This window comes from Accipiter gentilis, chromosome 5, assembly GCF_929443795.1.
Source record: "Accipiter gentilis chromosome 5, bAccGen1.1, whole genome shotgun sequence".
In the NCBI taxonomy this organism is placed as follows: Eukaryota; Metazoa; Chordata; class Aves; order Accipitriformes; family Accipitridae; genus Astur; species Astur gentilis.
Genome location: NC_064884.1, coordinates 10,525,031 through 10,544,867, shown reverse-complemented (window position 1 = coordinate 10,544,867; position 19,837 = coordinate 10,525,031). Strand labels below are relative to the sequence as shown.

Below are 19,837 nucleotides of genomic sequence, written 5' to 3'. Positions count from 1 at the left end.
AGGGGCATTTCCAGAAACTAAAAATAACTCTGTACATTTTTCTGAAACGTTACTGAGATTAAAATTAACTGGAATAAAATTTAAGTATTAATCATGCAAAGTTTGTTGCACTGCATTTCTCAGTAAAGGCACACAGTATCAGACCCTTTAACATCAAGTGGAGTGCCTGGGCAGCAGCTCACCACTGTCTGTGTTTCTTTTCTAATTCATTCTATTAGAACAAAAACCAGACAAACAAGAAAGCAGCCCAAGCTATTAAAATATTGAGAAGTGACATCCTCTTGTCTGCTTGCCATTCATGGAAACAGTGTTCCACATCCCCATCCCTGAAATTAACCATCTAAATAAAACCAGCTTGATTTTTGAAGATGCTGAGAAACTCCAATTCACTTTGTCTGCAGCTGTGACGCTCAGCGCCTGTGAAAAATCAAGCCACTTCAATTTTAGTGTCTAAAGTAAAATTATTCTCAAACGATGGTAACATTTTCTTCAAGCATTAATTACTGACATTGCAGCTGTGCTCAAAATGTTGTTGGTTGTTGTTGGGGTTTTTTTTTTGGGGGGGGGGGGGGGGGGCGCGGGGAGTGCTTATGATGTCTTTCTCAGGGACAACACAGCCTTGTACTGGAGCAGTCAAAACACAATAAACATTTTTTGTCAAACCCCCCTCCCCACCACCGTCTCCTCACACCATTGTCTTTAACCAAAAATCATTTCAAGTGTTTGGATCTGGGTCTTTCTCACTCAGAATCCCCCTTCCTTTTTAGCAGTACAACCTGTATAGCAGAGGGCTGGAGCAAACTGGTCAGCTCTTGAATTTGCTTCTGGGTCATCACTCCTGGGCCTAAGACAGCTTTTGCTGACTAAGGTAATTTATCACTTAAGCTTTCCTTGCACGTTGTTGAGTTGAAATGAACCTGAGAGGGTTTTAGTACTGTTAGGAACATGAAACTTCAGGCCCTGGGTAACTGGCCTAGGTTGATCAACAAAACAAATGGATCAACAAAACAAATGGATCAACAAACGGAGATGAGGTTGATGATGCCAGGAGTTATTCCAAACAATGGCACCAAATGGTGCCAATCAGATGGCACCAAAATGAAGGGGAATGGCCAAGAGAGGTGATTCTCGCCTATAGCACTCACCGTGGTCAGTCTTTCCAGTGCTGCAAATCTCTCATCCCAAGTAGCTGCAGATTTTTCAAATGCTTCATGCCGTTTAATTAATTTTTCCACTTCATCAACGCTTTGACCTATTTCACGACTGGATAGGTAGGGCTCCTGTCCCAGCAGCCAGGCCTCTGCCACACTTGCATCTCTTGAAAACTGGTGTACCTCCAAAACTGAGCAAAGAATGTACAGATATCAGTGCCATTAATGTCCAATAGAGCATCATGAAGTCATCAAGGATCTTCCGAATTCACTTAAAAATAGCTTGGGAAAAAAGTAAATGTATTTGGCTAAGTATTTTCCTTAACTAAGCTCACTGAAATTAATCATTTAAAAGACAGAAATTTATCCTATTGGCTTTGCTTTGAGGAAAAATGAAAGTTAAGGCCCACCTTCACTTCTTCTACAGACTGTTTCATTTTGCAATTTCAGCATTTCCTTTTTGTTCTGATCTGCTGTAACCTATTAACTTCAGAGTAGAAAGTCTGTTATCTGCTGGTTTTCTTCCTCAGACTGGCCTGTCTGCAGAACAGCTAGACCATAGGCTGTAGTTCCCTTCAGCAAGCAGTATTTCTGTACTTTATGCTTGTCTACAGTGCTACAGTTCCAGGTTTCCTTCCATCTTCACAGCTGAAAAAAACCTTCCACTGTTTTTGTGAATGGGATAGACCAATTTTAATGAATAATCTGGTACAAAGACCCAAACTGAGGGACAATTGCCCATGCTACTGTATTTCTCAAAGCCTGCTGAGGCTCAGAAGAAATGAATAATGTATACAGAGCCACCCAGAACCCCACAAAATGACTGCACTGCACTACACGCTTTGAGATCCTGGACAACTGTCTGCTGCAATGGCTTCAGTCTGTATATGAGATGCAGATCACCTTGTTAAGAGTATCACAACTGGGTTCTTGTTGCTGGTGTAAAACTTGCAAAATGCTGCAATGTTTAAAAGTACACCCTTTGTCAATGAACTGCTCATCAACATTCTAGCCTCTCAGATAATGCAGGCATGTTACAGGCGCGAGGTAGCAGGGCTTTACTTCTGCCTATTTTTTTTAGTAGTGGATGCTTTGTAGGAACACTGTTGGAATGTGACCCTTGCAAAATACGGTAGATCTATTCCACCTAGCCCCAAATTTGATCATATAGAGTAAGAATTTGGTGCAGGTTTCTTGGTTTCAAATTCTCCATTATTTTACAGTCAACAGGCATGAATCTTCCAGTTATTACAGTACAAACACACTTTCAATAAAAAAAAAAGTAAGGAGTTGCAGGTTTTGTCAAACTCAGACAGACACAGTGAAGAGAGTGTTAGCTATGGCCCTGCCCAAAAGAAATCCAAGGACATCCTTACTCAGTCTCAGCCACTCCCATCTGTCTTCCCATTTGTCAATCATTTCTTTTCTCTTTTCTGTCAGCTGCAGCAGCTTTTCCTTGATCTGAAGAGGAGAATGCAGGACTGTTAATACAAGCACCAGGCTGCAGGCTCACGCCACCACACTGCATAAGCCATTACTACCAGCAAAAGGCACTGACGAAATACATCATGCTAGATTGTCAAGTGACTTAAATGTGAATACAACAGCTGCTTTTCTCATCAAAGTATAAGTAAATATGACATTTGCATTGAAGTATCACATTTGCGTAAGCATTCAGTATCTGTCAAAAACTACACCACCGAGAGTATTTGATAAAAGGAGTATAAACGGACGAACAAATCTAAGTGGTGCAATCATGTATTACATCTTCTGCCCTTTTTCTAGCAAATAATGCAAAATGTGCTGCTTGTGATCCTTACAAAGAGCCTGCAGCTACCCGTGCTAACACCACTGACACGCCAGCATAAGCCCCATGTTATTCTTAGGGTGAATGCTGGCTAGCAAAAACTTCCCAGTGCCTGAGCAAATGTTTCTCCAAGGATACTCCACAGCACTCATGTATGCAGACAGAAAACATCAGCCCCCTGAGTGGGCAGTATCTTCCAACATTTGGCTATCCTCCCTCCACCAAAGGGAGGCAGAAAGAAACACAGGTTAAGTCTCTATCCTCTGGCCTGGACAAATCAGAAAACAAATCAATGCCTTAAGCTTTTATCCTAGTATTCCCTGTATTTACTGCCCAGGAGACAAACTTTTTCCTGCTCCTTCCCCTAGCAGGCCTCTTCGTAGCATTCCAGTTCCCCTGCACAAAATTCAGGCTGTCTCACTCTGCTCTTGCCCAAAGAAGTCACCTTTCCAAACACAGCCATCCCAGAGTTTTCTCTCTGCAGAACTGAATGCAACAGCTCCTTTACATTTCCTGGACTGAAAATGATACTTTAGATTTAGGTGCCATCTCTGCTATCCAACATGAATTCACAGAGTTAAATTATACACTAATTTCACAATAGCAAGTAAGTCCAACAGTCCCTGAAGCAATGCGTGTCATTATAAATATGCAGTTTATTAATCTGTAGATTACACAATGCAAGTTTCTCCAACTGAAACAGAATCAACAGGCCAGCTGCACTGCAGTTGTTACACATTCAGTAAGCGTAGTACCTCCTCTGACGCGTAGTGTTTTCTTGCCAGAAGAGATTTGCCGAGCTCAATGCAGGTAGTAAAGCTGTCATTTCGAGCATCGATTTCTGCTTTGATACCCTGGTGATTGTTCATTAGTAGTTCAACAGACGAAACATCCCTAAAATGATCAATCCATGGTTCAGAAACATGTATTCCAGATTTAACAGTTGTTACATTTTCAAACAAGTAAACTAACCCACAACGGTACGAAAAGAAAAATAAATTCCTAGATTCTCTGTAGTTCAGGAAGCAAGATTGCTAGCAGCCTTTCCTTAGGAACGGCACCATTCTGGTCCAAATCAGAGATCAAATAAACAAGCATGTGAGACTTCATCTCTTTACACAATTTTACACTGCAATTACTTTAGCAGCCCCCAGCCTCTGCTAGGCAGCAATACACAAAAGCAAGCTGCTACACCACCATCAGATTTTGATGGTCCCTCTCTGAATTTCTGGCTCAGTGATACTGTGTCTTTTCCTCAACTGACCTGCAGCCTTATCTTCTGATTCAGAAGAGACACTTCACATTACCTTGGCTTTTCTTGGGCTTCTATCTGTCGGATAACGTCTTCCATCCAAAGCATGAGATCACGAACCATGCTGAAGAAACGGAATTTGTCTCCTGTATCTACCAGTCTAACCCTGCGGCCCTCACAGGCATCTAACAGTGCCTTCCATGCTTCTAGGACCTCGTTTTCCCTCTTCTGGATGTCATCAGCTTTGTCTCCGGCATAGGCAGCCTGAAGGCGCGCAGCATCCTCCTGCAGCTGTCTCACCTGGTATGTTTTTATAAGAAAGAAATGCATTAGTGTTTGGGTACTTCTGAGTCACAAATATGGGGACATTCTAGCTGCTAATTATCATTTGAATGGCTTTCTAAAGCCACTGCAAATATATTTGGTCTGTTGATACCAAAAAAGTTTGTTTTGTTATTAAGTCAGTATATCCCTATGAAAATATTTCTTAGAGGAGACTGTTGGGTCAAGGGGCCCCCAAAATAGCAAAGATTTGCCACTGCCTAAACCTTCTGTAAGACTGGGTGCCAATACAAAGTGACTGTTAAACATCAGGGCAAATGGGGACCATTTTCATCATCAACTTCTCTTCCTCTCACACAAGTGACAATGCCACTCAGGAACTCCTGTAATGAAAACCACTACTTTAGCTGACAGAGGTGATTTTTAAAAAATGTAGATAATGACTTCTAAGAGAAGAAAATTTGGAAATTCAGAGATCCTTCTACTATTAGAAATCTCTTTTCCTTTCAAACACTGTCTTGGGACATCAAATTCCATTTCTTCACTGTTTCACATATTTTTCAAGCTAGGAAACAACATTTATTAGCTCTTGTCTAATAATTTTATCTTTAAAAAAAAAAATTTGAACATCCAATTAAATAGCCTTCTACCTACAGGCACAGAGATCATGCCACTGTCATAATGACCCATCTCGGTGCTCTAGCTGTTTCATCCAAAAACTATCCTAAGTGCTTCCACCACTGCTCTGCCCCATGATTACATATTCCTTCATTTAGGCCTTGATTATAATAACCTTTTTGACAGACTGGGATTGGTGTTTTGTGGATGTCTCCAATTTTATGTATAAAATCTATAGTTTCTGAAAGTAAAACACTTGGAAAATCAAATGGTTGCTACATCTCCTTTATTCTAGTGTAAACTACTATGTAAATTGCAACATAATAAAGAATTGGCAGGCAGCTGGGCCATAAAAACTATCTTTTCCAACCTACTGAGATAAATACAGTCAGTCGTAATTCCTCCATTCCTTAAACAAATTGTTCCCTTCCAAAATTCTCATTCTGGCAGTTGAACATTGTTTTTTGGTTTAGAATCCCCTGTGTGCTGTATGAGCAGCTGCCACCTTCTATTTAACATACCTTGGCTTCAAAAGATTCGAAATTAGATCAAGTTTGGCTGCTTTTAAAAATCTTAGCCTGGACTATGTCCTTTAAATCTCTTCAGACTGCTATTGGGAAGCATCACAAAAAGCAATATTTAAGTCAGAATGCCCAGATTCATAATCAAGTCAGAAAGCCTCTAGTAGGTCTACAGACCTCCTTTGCCTCTCAGAAAGGAAAAATGCAAAGTGCTTAGCAGAAGAGGATTTCGTTGGGGTTTTTAGGTGGTGGGTTTTTTTTTAAAAAAAAAAACAACACCAAACAACCTGGATTACACATCCCTTCATATTTGCCCCTGTCCTCCAAGTATCGTTTGGACTATCGATACTTCTATGGAACAGGATAGTTGTGTCTTGTGATCACCAAGGCGAACATGACATAAAGAGCAGGCAAATCTAAGGTGGCTTCCAGCACAATTAATGTAACACCCAAGAACAATGCTAAGGACAGAAAAATCTGAAACCTGTATTTCATATTACCTCTTGTAGATTAAAAATTCTTTACAGATTTAGTATCTGTTCAATGTCTTTCAGAAATTGACTAAAGAGACAATATGTTCAGTCAAATGAATCTTTTTTTCTTCAAATCTAAACTATTTTCCAACTGTATCAGCCACACAGCACCCTGCTGGTGCTGCCACTTGAGGCAATCAGAAAAAGGCCCTCTGTGGAGCTAAATGTGTTACCCTTGTGCCTCTCCATCCACTCTCTTCCTACACACATGGCAGGCTGAGACTGTCAGGAGACATGACAGCTTTTTGCTTTATTTTAAATCAATACAGAAGTTCTCTACCTTTATGATTTCTTCTCCAACCAAGGACAGGAAATGCAATAATGTTCAACAGTTACCCACATATTGAGAAATCTGTGTACTTATGGATTTCTATTTTAGAAAAACTAATTAACCTAATGCAATGACAGTGAAGCAGACAGACAGATAAGAAAGTGATGCAGGTGAAGTTATTCCCACAGAAATACACTTGGAAAGCAGCTGGAAGCACTGTATCCCAGTCATGGAGGGGCCAAGAGCCGCAGCAGAACTCTGCAGCTCAGGTTCCTATACCCACAGACAGTGCCATTCGCTTGCTACACACCTGGGTGCCGAGTGCCTGGATATCATGCTCAAATGTTGTGTGCATTCTCTGTAGTGTTTCCACCGTGTTTTGGTCTCTGCCGAGCTCTTCAGGCAGTTTCTTATGTTTGTCTTGAATACGTCCCAAGATCTCCTTGGCATCATGGTAAAATTTGTGCAGTTCATAAGAGGCTGCTAGAATTTGTGTTCTTGTGTCAATGAGCTCCAGGAGATCAGCCCAGGCCTCATTGAGTCCGTCCTTCCACTCTGCAATTGTCGCAGCATCTGAATGTCCAGAGTTGATGAGTTCATCTGCCATGTGGTTAACAGTATCAACACGCTCCTGTCCAATGTTACCAGTGTCTCGGGCAAATTCTCGGAATCGCTCCTGTAGCATCTGAAACACAGAGAAACAGACTTATGTAGCGCTGTAATTACAAACTGATCTGAGCAAACCAAGCAAGCCAGCTACCAATTTACATTAACCATCTGCTGTGTGCAGCATCCAGAAAAGGAAGGTCAGTCTGCAGCCATGTCCAAAGACTTACCGTTACATGTTCGTAATCCTGTCCCAGCTCATGGGATCCTGCCACCACCTCCCTTTCAGCAATCCATTGCTCCAGGTCATCCACCTCACGGTTAAGCTGGAACAGCCTATGTCTCTCATCCAGCTTGCCCCGTCTCTCTTCAGCTAGATCCTTCAGGCCTGCGTACAGCTTATCGACTTTGGACTGGCGCATGCTGATACGCTCGCTGAAAAAACCACAAGAGCATTGAGTCTTCATCATCTTCTACAAATGATAAGAGCAAATGGAAAAAGAAATCTACAAGGAATAAAAATCACTCTTGGGGTATTTAATCCACAGAATGCATGTCTGTATGCATGAATTTGACTCGGACACACTGGACCCATCCTCTGCTGGCACAGTTGACTGCACTAGCTGGAAAACTTCTCTGCCCTGTACACATAACTCCCCTGGCTTTCGAGAGTGAAGCTGGGAACTAAGCTCTCCATTTGTTTGACCACAGATCACACCAGAGTCTTCTCCCAAAATCATAGGCAGGATCTGAGCTGTTGCGATAAGCAGCATTTTATTTTCATTTAAATTCTGCTTCTAAGTTCAGAAGCACTCATGAGTTTCTTACTCCCTAAAGCTCAGCATTTCCAGAAGTGATTAATACTTCTACTTGCTGTATCCTTTGCCTATACTTTGTCTGAGCCATATAGCCCTGTCAAATTGCCTTTACTCTGCCTTGTAAAATTGATTATGTTATTCCAGTACTCAGTCACCTCAGCCAGGAAATCCACTCTCATCAGAAATTATCATGACCACGAGAGAGTGCTTTTGAGTTAAATAACAATCCTCCACCAGAGGCAGAGAGTGTCTTTCCTAAAATAGTTCTATCTTCCTGTAGGTGAAGGCAGAGCAATTAAATACATCAGCCTCACAGTCAAATCAGCCTTGCAGTCAGAGCCAATGGAGAATTCTGCTTGCTTAGCTGCAGGTCTTACAGCAAAACAGTTCTTAAGCTTCCTGAATTCTCCCACAGGGAGAGCCATTTACGAAAGTCGAGATAAATTCACCAAAGTCAAGATGTTAATGTGCCCATGTTTAAAGCATCAGATTCCAGCCTCTGATTCTACAGGAATCTCAAAGAGAGGAGCCAGATTTTGGGGAGCACTGCACTAAGACAGAAGAATGAATGACTGTGACCCTCTGGGCTGGACATAAAAGTTGGTTGAAAGAGTGAATATGGACCCTTGTCTCTCAGGATTGCTATACCTTTGTAAGGTTCAGCAGTGCTGGCAGACCTGACACCTCTAGCCTCTCTGAAGGATACAACAGGCATTTATTGAAGGTGTCCAGTACTATCCAGAAATCAGCAGCTGCACATACTGACCCTGTTCTGGACCCTTTCTCTGGCCAAATCAGCGTGGTCCAACATGCACCTTGAATTGAATGAGGCTCAACTCCTTTTCCTCTGTACATTCTTCTAAGCTACCTACTCTTCGCTGTAGTCTTTGTGGGTCAGAACAACCCAATGAAGTGACTGAACTACTAAAAGAACGCATAATCCAATTAAAAATGGCAGCCAATACCTTTCTGGGTGATTATCTGCCACCAAAGTCCTGCTGGTCTTTGAAAGCTGGTGCACAGTTTCAGCATAGTCTTCTACAGCTTGTTCCAAAATCTGGTGTTTCTTCAGCATGGACACCGCACTCTGTTCATCCTGTAATGGTGACAGAAAATGACAGTCAAGTGCCCCACTCCAGAGAAAGACACCACACAGCAAGTTCAACTTGGTGTGCCAGCAAAAAGAGGTAGCCAGAAAGATTTCTAAAGAACTGCTCCCAAGTAAAGCTTGAAGACAAGTTGTTCTAACAATGGTATATTAATAGTTGAGTTCACAGCAAATGGTACCCACAGAAAGCAAAATAACAAGTGAGAGAGTGAATGCAACAAACCCCTCTGGGATGCAGAACAAAATTACATCAGCTGTACATTGAGCAGGTTGAATTTTCTCTTCTATGAAGCTCTTTGTGTGTTTACACAACACTGGTGATTGTGCAGGGCTCAGAAAAATGGAACAGTTTTAGGCACATCACTTGTCAGGCTTTTGAACGACAGCCTGGGTCAAAGAAAAGAAACCCTGTGGAGGCCATGCCAAAGGATTCTCCACCAAAGTGCCTGGAGAAATTCCGATCAGAACTTTCTATGCATCGTTAAGAAAAACAACCCCCAACTCGCAGTGTTAACTGTTATTGTCAATAAGCCTTTTCATTGAAGCATTTTGCATGATGGACTATTTGCATTAATACTCCTTTTTATTTGCATTGCTTAGATATAAAAAAGAAAACAAACCCCTTTTAACTGAAGGCTGAGCACCCACGGAACGTGTTGTACTGATACAAAGTTGAGTTTTATTTTATCAGGGCAGCAAACCCAGTGCATTTATGTAAATAACAAATAAGATACAGCACACTAACACCTCCTTGAAAAACAGAAGTTCATCTACTCTTTGGCATGGTCTGACACTGTTCCAATTTCTCTTCACTGGGAGTAAAAGCTGACAACTAATGGCATCAACTGAGTGACCATCAGGTCTGTTTCACAAACAGGTGGGTCGTGCTGTTCCCAGTGTTTCAAAACTAACAGAAAACCTAACTGGACTGTATTGGTAACTCTGACCTTACAGCAGGCAGGCACACAGTTGCCATCCACAGTCTGAGGATGTTTCACTGACTCAGTACAGCAAGGCCTATCCTCCACACTATTAGATATGTCATAACAGATAGAAGAGATGATCACTTGAGATTTCACAAGGGAATTTAATTTATGTTACCATTAGACTAGCGACATATTAAATTATGTCACCTGCCCCCCTCTAGCTAAGCAATTAAAACCAAACTAGTGTTGCTGTGGTGCTGCTCACCTTGGCTTTCTCTTCCGACATCATGTAGAGCTCCTGCTCACTCATCCAGGCCTCAGCCTCAGCAGCATCAAAGTAATACTGCTGTGCTCTGTGAGACTCCTCCAGGCGCTTGTGGCGTTTCTCTGTCTCCTCGATTAGGAGGTTCCACAGCTGTTGCAAGTCTGCAAGTCTCTGCTGAATTGCTTCAGCATTAGGGCTACTCTCTGTGATAATGTTCTGACTCCTCTCAAAAATGTCATCGATACGAGGCTGATGTCCCTGGATTTCTTTCTGAAGGGTCTACACGGGAGAAAAGCAGACTGATGAGACACTGCACCAAACAAAAAAGAAATGCCAGTCAGGGGTCTTAACTCTGGAGGGGCAGCAGAACACATGCCATTAGCTGATGTGGACAAACCTGGGCTGTGTCTCCCCCAAACATGCCACCACCTAGTGGTCACACTGCTTCTGCTTTCCCACCCCCCCCCCCCCCCACCCCCCCACATAGCATATCACCACCAAAGCACCCATCATTTCACCCCAAGCCTTTTCTTCTGGTAACAGTCAGCGCTAAGGAGAACTAACAGGAATGGAGCTCTAACAGCACCTACTTACCTGATTTTTCTTTATTAGTAGCTGCACAGTCTGGAGGTTGTGTCCATGATCAGTAGATGTAGCTATAGGCATTCTCTCTCCGACCCACAACTGAAAGAGAAGAGCACATACAATTTCAAGCAACTGCAGATAAAGTTAGGGCAGCAGAGAGAGGCCGGTGAGCACAAGAGCAGCATTACTCAAGCACACTATTGAGAGACATGATCAAAAGGTTTCTTCCTGTGATAACTCTCCAATAGGTCTGACATTTTCTTATTGTCTGGGGAATAGAATTTCTTTTATACTCACAATTTCATCTTCCACATCGCGGTTGAACTGGTGGATCTCTTTGGAGGCCAGCAGGTTTGCCTTTCTTTCATTCAAAGGTTCCAACAACTCCAAAAATTTCTTTTCTACAGTAAGGCGTTTGCCATCTACTTCATCTGTACTCTTCCCTTCTTGACTTAAAGCCCGTGCCTGGCTTTGCAGCTCCTCTATCTCCTTCTTACGAACATCCATTTGATTCTCTAGCATCTAAACAGAAACATGGCAAAAAGGTCCTGAAAACCGGGGTAAAAGCACTTGATAGGACCAGCGTACGTCAGTAGCTTCATAAGAAGGAAGAACAGATGCTGGTCAGTAAGGATTTACCACACTAATAATTACTGTAGCATTCATATTGCAAGGAACAAGGCTTAAACACAGATTCTCAACTGTGGCCACCTGCTGATATCCCTCAGTTGGCTTATGAATTTGGCCACCGATCTCTTCTATTGGTCATTCACAAGTTACCCTGAACAACTTTGGAACACAGCTAATTGCGCACAAGAGCTTCACTGCTCCCTGCTGTCCTTGCTACTCCTTGCTCCATTTACAGCAGGGAATCAGGGACCGACCAGCTTCGGACAAGTTTGAATCATAGGCAGGCAGCCACGTACAGAGAGAGAATGATCGGTGACTGGAGGACTACAGCGGGAGACAGAATAGAGATATTAATGTGGGGAAGGAAGGCAGTATAAGGTAGAGATTGTATCAAGAAATCTATGTCTGATTTGTTTCTGGGTGTATTTCTGCTTCTTCTTAAAGATACATGAAAGAACAGGAAGACAGAAAAGCCATTACATTCTTTTCTAAACTGAAAGGATCCCCGATCTGTTCCTTTGAGTGCAAGTATCTGCTGTCCGCCCACTCTGCAACCTGCGCTCCATTTACCTGCTGCTTCTTCAACAGGATGTTAACACTGGTGAGATCTTTTCCGTAGTCGTCCGACTGAATTTGACTTTCCAAACCATTCAGCCACTTATCCAAATCAGCACAGCTCTGGGTAAAAAGCTCTGCCTTGTTTGCATCAAAGAGACGCTGAGCCTTGGTCTGGGTAGTGGATTCAAGTTCTTCCCACATTTGATGGAGACTTGTCAGCTTTTCTTTCACTACAGCTTCCGTCTCTGGTTTCTCTGCAATGAGCTGCATTCCCTCCTGCAAAGCAAAGAGCAACAAAATGGTACCTCCTCAGGAGCTCTCACAGATCGTTAGCTAAATTATTCTGATTAGTAAGTACTCAGGACTCCTCATCTGGTGGCAGCATCAACCACTCATTTTCTATCTCCAATTATCCAATAACTCCTTCCAGAACATCAGCTCCCAGGTCCAACTGTTGCCAGGAAGAGAGTTTCTTGATAATGGGAAGGTCAAACAACGCCTCCTTTCTCTTCCCCACTACACATGTTCCTTTGTGGGAGCTCCCGGGGACACTGCTCAGACAGGAGTGGAGCAGGCTGCTCCATGCCACCTGTGCAACAGCAGAGGAGGGAGCTGCAGCTGAGCAAGTTGTGTGTCCAGTTTCTGTGGGCGATTTCAACCAGGGAGAGTGATGAAGACTCAGCCCAATGCTGGGAGAGGGCGCTTATGGCACCAAAACTGAGCTGTGTGACTGAAGAGGGTTACATCAATTACCATGAGTCTAAGCCAATATCAGAGAGGAACAATCTTCCTTGGGAAGCAGGAACCCTGTACCTAGCACCAGCAGAGCACTTGGACTGAAGGTATCTTTCTGCCTTTACAAAGATTGTATTAGTTTTGGAAATATTTTCCTTACTTCTAATTATACTTCTACCTCTGCACGTGGGTGGTACTGACAAGGGACAAAACCTTTTCAGATATGAACACTACTCACAGCCCATCACATTTAATAGCTGTAACCACTGGTAACATTAATACAATGATTGTCAGCTGTGACTCGATACACAGCTTTGGTACTTCGCTGCAATCTGATTTTTCAGACGCAAAGGGTGAGGATGTATTAGCATCACTAAAAAAGAACTTCCAGTACTAAGAGCAGCCTTCTAATTACACCATTAAACGGTACTGCTATTTGCAGATCACAGAAAAGCCTCTAATGGGATACAGAGTGCCAAACTGGGAGAGGAAATGAGCAATTAAGCTAACTTACACTGAACAGAAACCCACTGTCAGAGCTAAAGACGAGACCTCCTTAGTGTTCCAGAGTTGCACATGAGAAACAGAGGGAAAAAAGTACAGCTCATCACAGCACATTAAAGCCTTCAAAGTAACTTGATACAGAGCTGTGAATCTTAATTAATCACAAAACTGGCTGTACTTTACCTTATGCACTAATTTTGCATGGGGAAAGGCAGCCTGATTATAGTCCCGAATGAATCAAGACCAGCACAGCCACATGGGAGTCTACATTCAGTTATTTCCCAGCAAGTACTTCTACTTTATTAGCTCAAATCACAACATTTGCCCCTTTTACCCTTTGGGTATGAAAACTAGGTTATGCCTTCCTCCTAACAGGTAAGAAAGACTAGACAAAATTAAACTGGCAACTCAGCCAATGACTATTCCGTGAGAATACCTCCGATAAAAAACGTTTAACATCTATGAGGAATAAAATGGGTTAGATGGAGACACAATGCAATAGATTCTTATTCTACAATAATGAAATCTCCTTTTGCTTTAGCTGGAGAGATGATTCAAGAACCAATTCCGCAGAGGAACAGATCCCATCTCTGTGCATAATCATCTTCAACAAAGATGAGGGCATTTTTTGGACATTCTTTAGTTACCTTTTCAATCTTCTCCAGCCATTCTTTGTTGGATGCAAGTTCTGCCATAAATGCCTGATGCTTCAGCCATTTGCTATGCAGGTTCCTTGCCTCATCATAAGACATATCCTGGGCTGTAAGCATCTTTTCATTGATCCAGAGTGAGAGCTGAAACAGAATACACAGGTGTTTGTGAAAACTATTGTAGCGTGAAATAACGCAAGGTATCAAAATGCCTCCAGATCAAGGATAAAGAGATGCCTCTACAGGAGAGTTGCGTGAGATTTGGAGACTGCTTTTACTCAGGGTTCAGTCAAGGATCCACCTCTTTAACAGTCAAATTTAAACATCCATCTTCAATATATAAATAACCCATGACCCAAGCAGAAAGGAATCAACTTCGTGATGACCAAAATCAAACACACAGGTCTCGCCCAGTTCAACAGCAAGAGAAACAGGCACATGTGTCCTACTTATTGGTCACAGGGTATTTTTGTGCCACTTTTCCCTTGCAACATTACTCAATGTGCTACTCAGGACCAGGACTTGAATGTCATCACCACACCCCTGTGGAGGCTTACTGACTTCCTGACGACATTGCAGAAGTACACACTAATGAAGTGGCATGCAAAAGCCAGTCTCCAGAATTAAACAGAGCCCCAAGGTAAATTTTTCAGGGTAACAATGAATGAGAAATTCTGTATTTCTACTCATATCAGAAGTCTTAAGAATAGAGATGGTTTTGTACCATTAATTCACACCACATTTGTACCTTTTCCCCATAGTCCTTTCTCTATATAGGTTTACATAAACAAATTCCTTTATTTGTCCAATCTCCACTAGGGTTTTGGTACTCAAGACTTTCCATTTTCCATTATATAAAATCCAAGATTGATTTCATTCTGATTTTCTGCAAATACAAAGGCACTGGGAACAATTTCCAGATCAACACTAGAGAAAAACAATACTTTACTTTAAAAGGTAGTTTATTTGCCAAGGGCAAATTATTTGATCATAGCAGCCAACATCAAGTTTCCTCCCAGGGTGAGTCTGACTGCTTTATCTATCCCTTAGGTGTGCATAAAAAAACCACATTCACAGGAATGTTTATAGAATTTGAAAAAGATTCATTTTCTGCATATTTAGAGTCGCCTACCGAAGCGGAAAATGTCAAAACAAATCTAAGCTTTGTTTCTAGAATGCCACTTCAGCGACGCATGCCTTCCTGCCGAGGAAGCAACCTGACAAGAAGAGTAACAGGGCATGGGCAAGACGCGCCAATTCTCCGCTGTATACTCAGGATACAGGGCAACAAATTCATTTAGCATTCACAAGCCTTTTAAATTATCCCTTAAATGCACTGTTAAGCTCCACAAAAAGGGAAAACTTATCAGAGCAATCAGAGACACTCCTTATCTGATCTTGCTATCAAGTCTAAAGAGAAAAATGCCCATGTTAATGAAGACTCCTGTAGGCAGGGAAGTTTACAGTTGTAACAGCCTACTGTGCTACTTAACAATCAGAGGCTACATTAAGGATTACTATATAACCCAAAATTCATGGTTTTACTCCTGCTTTTCTGGGTAGGAGACAGCTGCTATGCTCTGCAAATTGCACTGCTTGTCTTTCATTGTTTGCTTTTACTCAGGCACAGCATTAAGTCTTCTGAGGATTTAAAAAGTGCTTCCTCCCAAGGAAAGGTGGTATCGTTCATATTAACAGATGGGATGAACCGAGACGCAGACGCAGACGGCAGGTGGTACACAGCCAGTGGCTGTCAGGATAAAAACCCTCATTTCTGACTCTTGCAATGTTGTTATGTTCCTTCTGGTAACATGAAAGCACAAATAAAGCATTTAAGGTGTGACTATTAAAATCTGATTTTTGCAACCACTATAGTCACTAGAAGTCAGTATCTTCAGTGCAAAAGTAGATTTAAAAAAATAATACAATAATTCCCTAAAACAGTGCCTCAGATTGACACTTGGAGTATTTATTTCTCCAGAAAGCTGTAAGTCAGTTGTTAATGCCAGCAGAGCTAGCTATTAGGCTTCCTCCTATCCTTTGCAGCTATACCATAAGATTTTGTTTCTGCTCTCAGTTCCCAGAAGACTTTAAGACTCCACAATGAAAGCCAGGCATGAACTAAGAGAAACGCAGAGACAAAACCCTTGTAAAGCTGGCAAAGCAACAAGGGAAGGTGAAAGAGCACTGACTGCTGCTGCACCTCCCAGACGTTGCAAATACCCAAGTTGACACAGCCTATCTTGCGGCATAAGGTTCATAGACGTCTGCGCTGCATGACAAAACCTGCCGGCACACTCTGTGAACAGGCAGAAAACTTCTGACATTCGGAGTCTCGCCAAATGCTTTCACTCTGGCGTCCCTAGAGAAATTAGCCCAGACAGTGCTGGGACTTCTAAGCACTTACAGGGAAGATCAGCTTTAATCTCTTCGAAGGTGAGCTGTGAAAGAGCAGGAAGTCAAAGAAAACTAAATAGCAAAATTCATCACATCTCTTCTTCTCAGGATTTTCTGCTGTCACTCTTTATTTCATTCACTCAGCTAATTTATTTAACACATTCATATTTATGAATGCGAGAAACAGACCAAAAAAAGCAACACCCCAGGATTAACCTGTGACAGCGTATCTGACTACTAACAGGAAAATCTGCTGTGTTTTCCCTCATCTGTGACCCAGAGGAAAGGTTTATCACTGCTGAGCTGGGGTTACGAGCACTATCCTGCCACCTCCTCAAGCACACTGACCCTGCTCGCTGCCTCGCCTGTGAGTCAGAGGCAGGAAGGAGCGAGGGGCAGGAGGCCACATTTACAATAATGCTTCAGCACAGAGTGACCGATGAGGAACGTGGCTGCCCTGGGGAAGGAGCGCAGTGCAGAAAACACTCTTCCTTTCCTCAAGATACAGATGGATGGGAAACCATCCCTAAGGCAGTGGGCAGGAAGGCCGGTGGATCATTGCCAGGTAGAACGGAGACTGGTTTGAATCTGTTTTCTAACAATTCTCAGCTTCTCAGTCAGGGCTAATGAAAAAGCAAAGGGCAAGGTATTCCCTTGGCTCCCTTCCACCCCACAGGACAGTGGTGCTCCATCACACAATCCCTTCAGCCCAGCATAGGTATCAGTAGACACTTTGTAATCAAGCTAATGCAAATTCTAAGTCTCATTATGGCTGTCTTCTCAGAAAACAACCATTCAATTATCATCAAAGCTAATGTCCTCTCAAAAAGGACTGGAGAAATTTGTAACATTCGGGTATTGTAAGTTCTGTCTTTGAACCGTACAGTCGAGACATCCATGCTTTAGTGGCTAGAGAGAAACAATTGAGAGGAAAGGCATTCAGGCGGCCAGACACTAGAGCTTTTATGTTTTCCTTTTTCTTTCAATGATCTAGGGGAAAAAACAGATCCTAGGGAACACAACCACATTTGACACAGAGGCTAGAAGAGCTCCAAAAGCCAGGGGGATTTTTGTACTAGAGATGTTACAGAGGAAGGAAGAAGCTGCTGCTAATAACAGCAGAATTTTTGCTAATCTGTCGTGTTTTTACTACCAAGGAAGGAGCGATTTAAGCCAAGTTCATGGTTAGGCTTATGCAATGCAGGAAAACAGACTGCATCTAGGCAACTGAGCAGTAAACATCATTTGCCCAGTTTATGATAGTCATTTTGTTTGTTTCTTGTATGAAATCTCTGCTGTGAGCAATTCCGTTCAGACACACTGCAGTGACTTCCAGTCTCTTGTAGCTGGACAAGATGTGCAGCTAATGTACTGACTCTTGAACTGAAAAGCACAGCTTTGTCATAGTCAGCTCTCTTTGCAGACTTCAGATAGGGATATTTAGTTTTTATGCACCTCACAGGCAAGGCTCTTTAATACCTCTCAGTACTGCATGAAATAACCTGAAAATTACTTGATTAATTCCACATGCTAGGAATAGGATTATTCCTAACTTTAAAATGTTACCTTCAGTGTAAATGGTCCATGTAAGACACTAGAAAATCTGGAAAGGACTTCTTTTTTTAAAATGTTATGGTACTTAACAATTTTAAACACATGCAAACTATCAGATAAATAACACATTAAAAATGATCCAGTTTAATCCTGCTCCCCTCCTACTCCTAACCTCCTATTCTTCTGACTAATGTTTTGTAGAAATCACTTGAAATCTCCTGCACCAGGCCAGATACATATATACAGCTGTAGACAAAATTCTTAACGAGTTCAGTGCTAATCCCACTACATTCCACATGATTAATTTATACCACAGCAGAAAATCTTCACTGCTTTTGGCAATTTTCCCTGTCTTTAGCTTAGATGTCGAAAGGAAATTCAGTTCATGAGAAAGAAACAAACAGCTTAATTTTTGGAGGGTTTTGGTCAGGGATTTTTTTCAATTGTTTACACCATACTAAATACTACTGGATGACTTGATTGCAAAATGCTGAGTATTGCAGTCCTCAAAATACGGGGGTAAGAATGCTCTTCTGCAGGATGCAGCTTTTAGCGATAAAAGTGAAAGGACATAATTTACCTCTTGACAATCCTGAAGAAACTTTTGAAGATCCCTGTTATCTTTCAGTCTCATCAGAAGTTCACTGGCTGCTTCACGGTTCTTCCTATGTCTAGTCAAAAAAAAACCAAAAAAAACAAAAAAAGCTGAGAAAAAAGACTTGAAATAGGTATTTCATGCAAAACTGTCATTTGTTTGTTTCTGCAGCCTCCCTAGGATATATGTATTGAATAAGTATGTAGTGTGTGTCTTTTTCTGCCTTTCAAATGAAGGACATTTTTGAAGCTCAGATATGCAGGTGTTATTTAATGTGCTTACTTAAGCTCAGCATCTACTTGTTTTTGTGACCAGTTACATACACAGGGAAAATTTTTAAGTCCAAGGGTTTCTTCACAAGTGTTACGTACAGAATTTGGCCCACTAATTTCAAGACCACAGGAAAGTTCAGACTGTTTGCCAAAAACCATAAGTAAACTATCTGCAAAATTGCAACAACGAGACTGCATGTTATGTGGCTCTTGCAAAGCGTATACTTGCTGTAATGGTCTTTATAACATACCTTTGCTATAGCTCAGCACTTCTTTCTCCTGAACAAAGCTGGAGTGGTTTATATGACCCTCCAAATGCTGTATTTAACAACGCATGTGACATGCCTGTGTGTTTCGTCAAATAGAAGCTTCATGCACATTGGAATATATTTTTCAGAGCATTTGAGTAGACAAAAGAAAAGAAAATAAAAGATTAGTCTAGAAGCCCTATTTTTAATTCATAACTGGTTGCCCCTTGAAGGATGAGTCATGCTGGCAGTCCCAAAGGTCTTGGTGGGTTCTTCAGATTGACAAGGTGTCTGAAGAGCTCAATCCCAAGGTATCTCTGAACGTGTTTTTAACTAATGCTTAATTTGGAGTAGTTATCCCTGTCCTTCAGTACTTTCATTAATTATGAGGCAATTTAGATGGAGGAGGCAAGGTCAAGAAGGTAATTTTTATTTACTGCTCATCGTGTTAGTTTTGTTCATATTTCACTGTACATGGTTTTAAAGTGCAAAATTGCTGTCCTTTGTAATAAACAAAGATAAATAGGGATAGAGAGTTGGAAATTATTTTGAAGGATGGCAGTTTATAAGATGATCTCAGCACATACTGGCAATAGCTAAATAAATCCATGTTAGTGGAAATCTCCAGAGACCCATGATATTCTAGAAGACTATAAATTACATGTTGATGACAACAACTGGATTAAGATACCACTTTTCCTTATCTACAATGTTACCAGAGCAAGCTCTCTGGCATGAATTTAGTGACTTCAGAAACACAAGGAATACTTAGGGATACGTTTTACATAAAAGCAAAAGGTCTGTAGGCAGAAGAATAGGAGAAAACCCTTTACGGGACTACAAATTGCTTCTCTTTTGTCTCAACAGCTTCCTCTGAATAACCAGGCAAGCAGCATCTATGTAGCTGTAGGTCAGGAAAATTGATTTACAGATCAGATGGCAAGGAAAACA

General features: G+C 41.7%; 1 protein-coding gene across 6 annotated transcripts in view; it reads right to left on the bottom strand.

The window, feature by feature from the left end:
• Nucleotides 1-19,837, bottom strand: part of SPTBN1 (spectrin beta, non-erythrocytic 1) — a 135,626-nt gene that overhangs the window by 11,448 nt on the left and 104,341 nt on the right. For 5 of the 6 annotated variants that reach the window (XM_049799685.1, XM_049799684.1, XM_049799686.1 and 2 more), the window contains 13 exons: nt 18,352-18,442; nt 13,818-13,964; nt 11,944-12,207; nt 11,041-11,265; nt 10,753-10,842; nt 10,159-10,437; nt 8,825-8,955; nt 7,272-7,476; nt 6,746-7,120; nt 4,266-4,510; nt 3,714-3,852; nt 2,528-2,612; nt 1,146-1,342 (listed from right to left, as the gene is read on the bottom strand). In XM_049799685.1, the coding sequence (XP_049655642.1) occupies nt 1,146-1,342; nt 2,528-2,612; nt 3,714-3,852; nt 4,266-4,510; nt 6,746-7,120; nt 7,272-7,476; nt 8,825-8,955; nt 10,159-10,437; nt 10,753-10,842; nt 11,041-11,265; nt 11,944-12,207; nt 13,818-13,964; nt 18,352-18,442 (2,473 nt within the window). Of the gene's footprint in view, nt 1-1,145; nt 1,343-2,527; nt 2,613-3,713; nt 3,853-4,261; nt 4,511-6,745; nt 7,121-7,271; nt 7,477-8,824; nt 8,956-10,158; nt 10,438-10,752; nt 10,843-11,040; nt 11,266-11,943; nt 12,208-13,817; nt 13,965-18,351; nt 18,443-19,837 lie in introns of those variants that run through there. The other variant, XM_049799689.1, reaches the window with a different exon arrangement.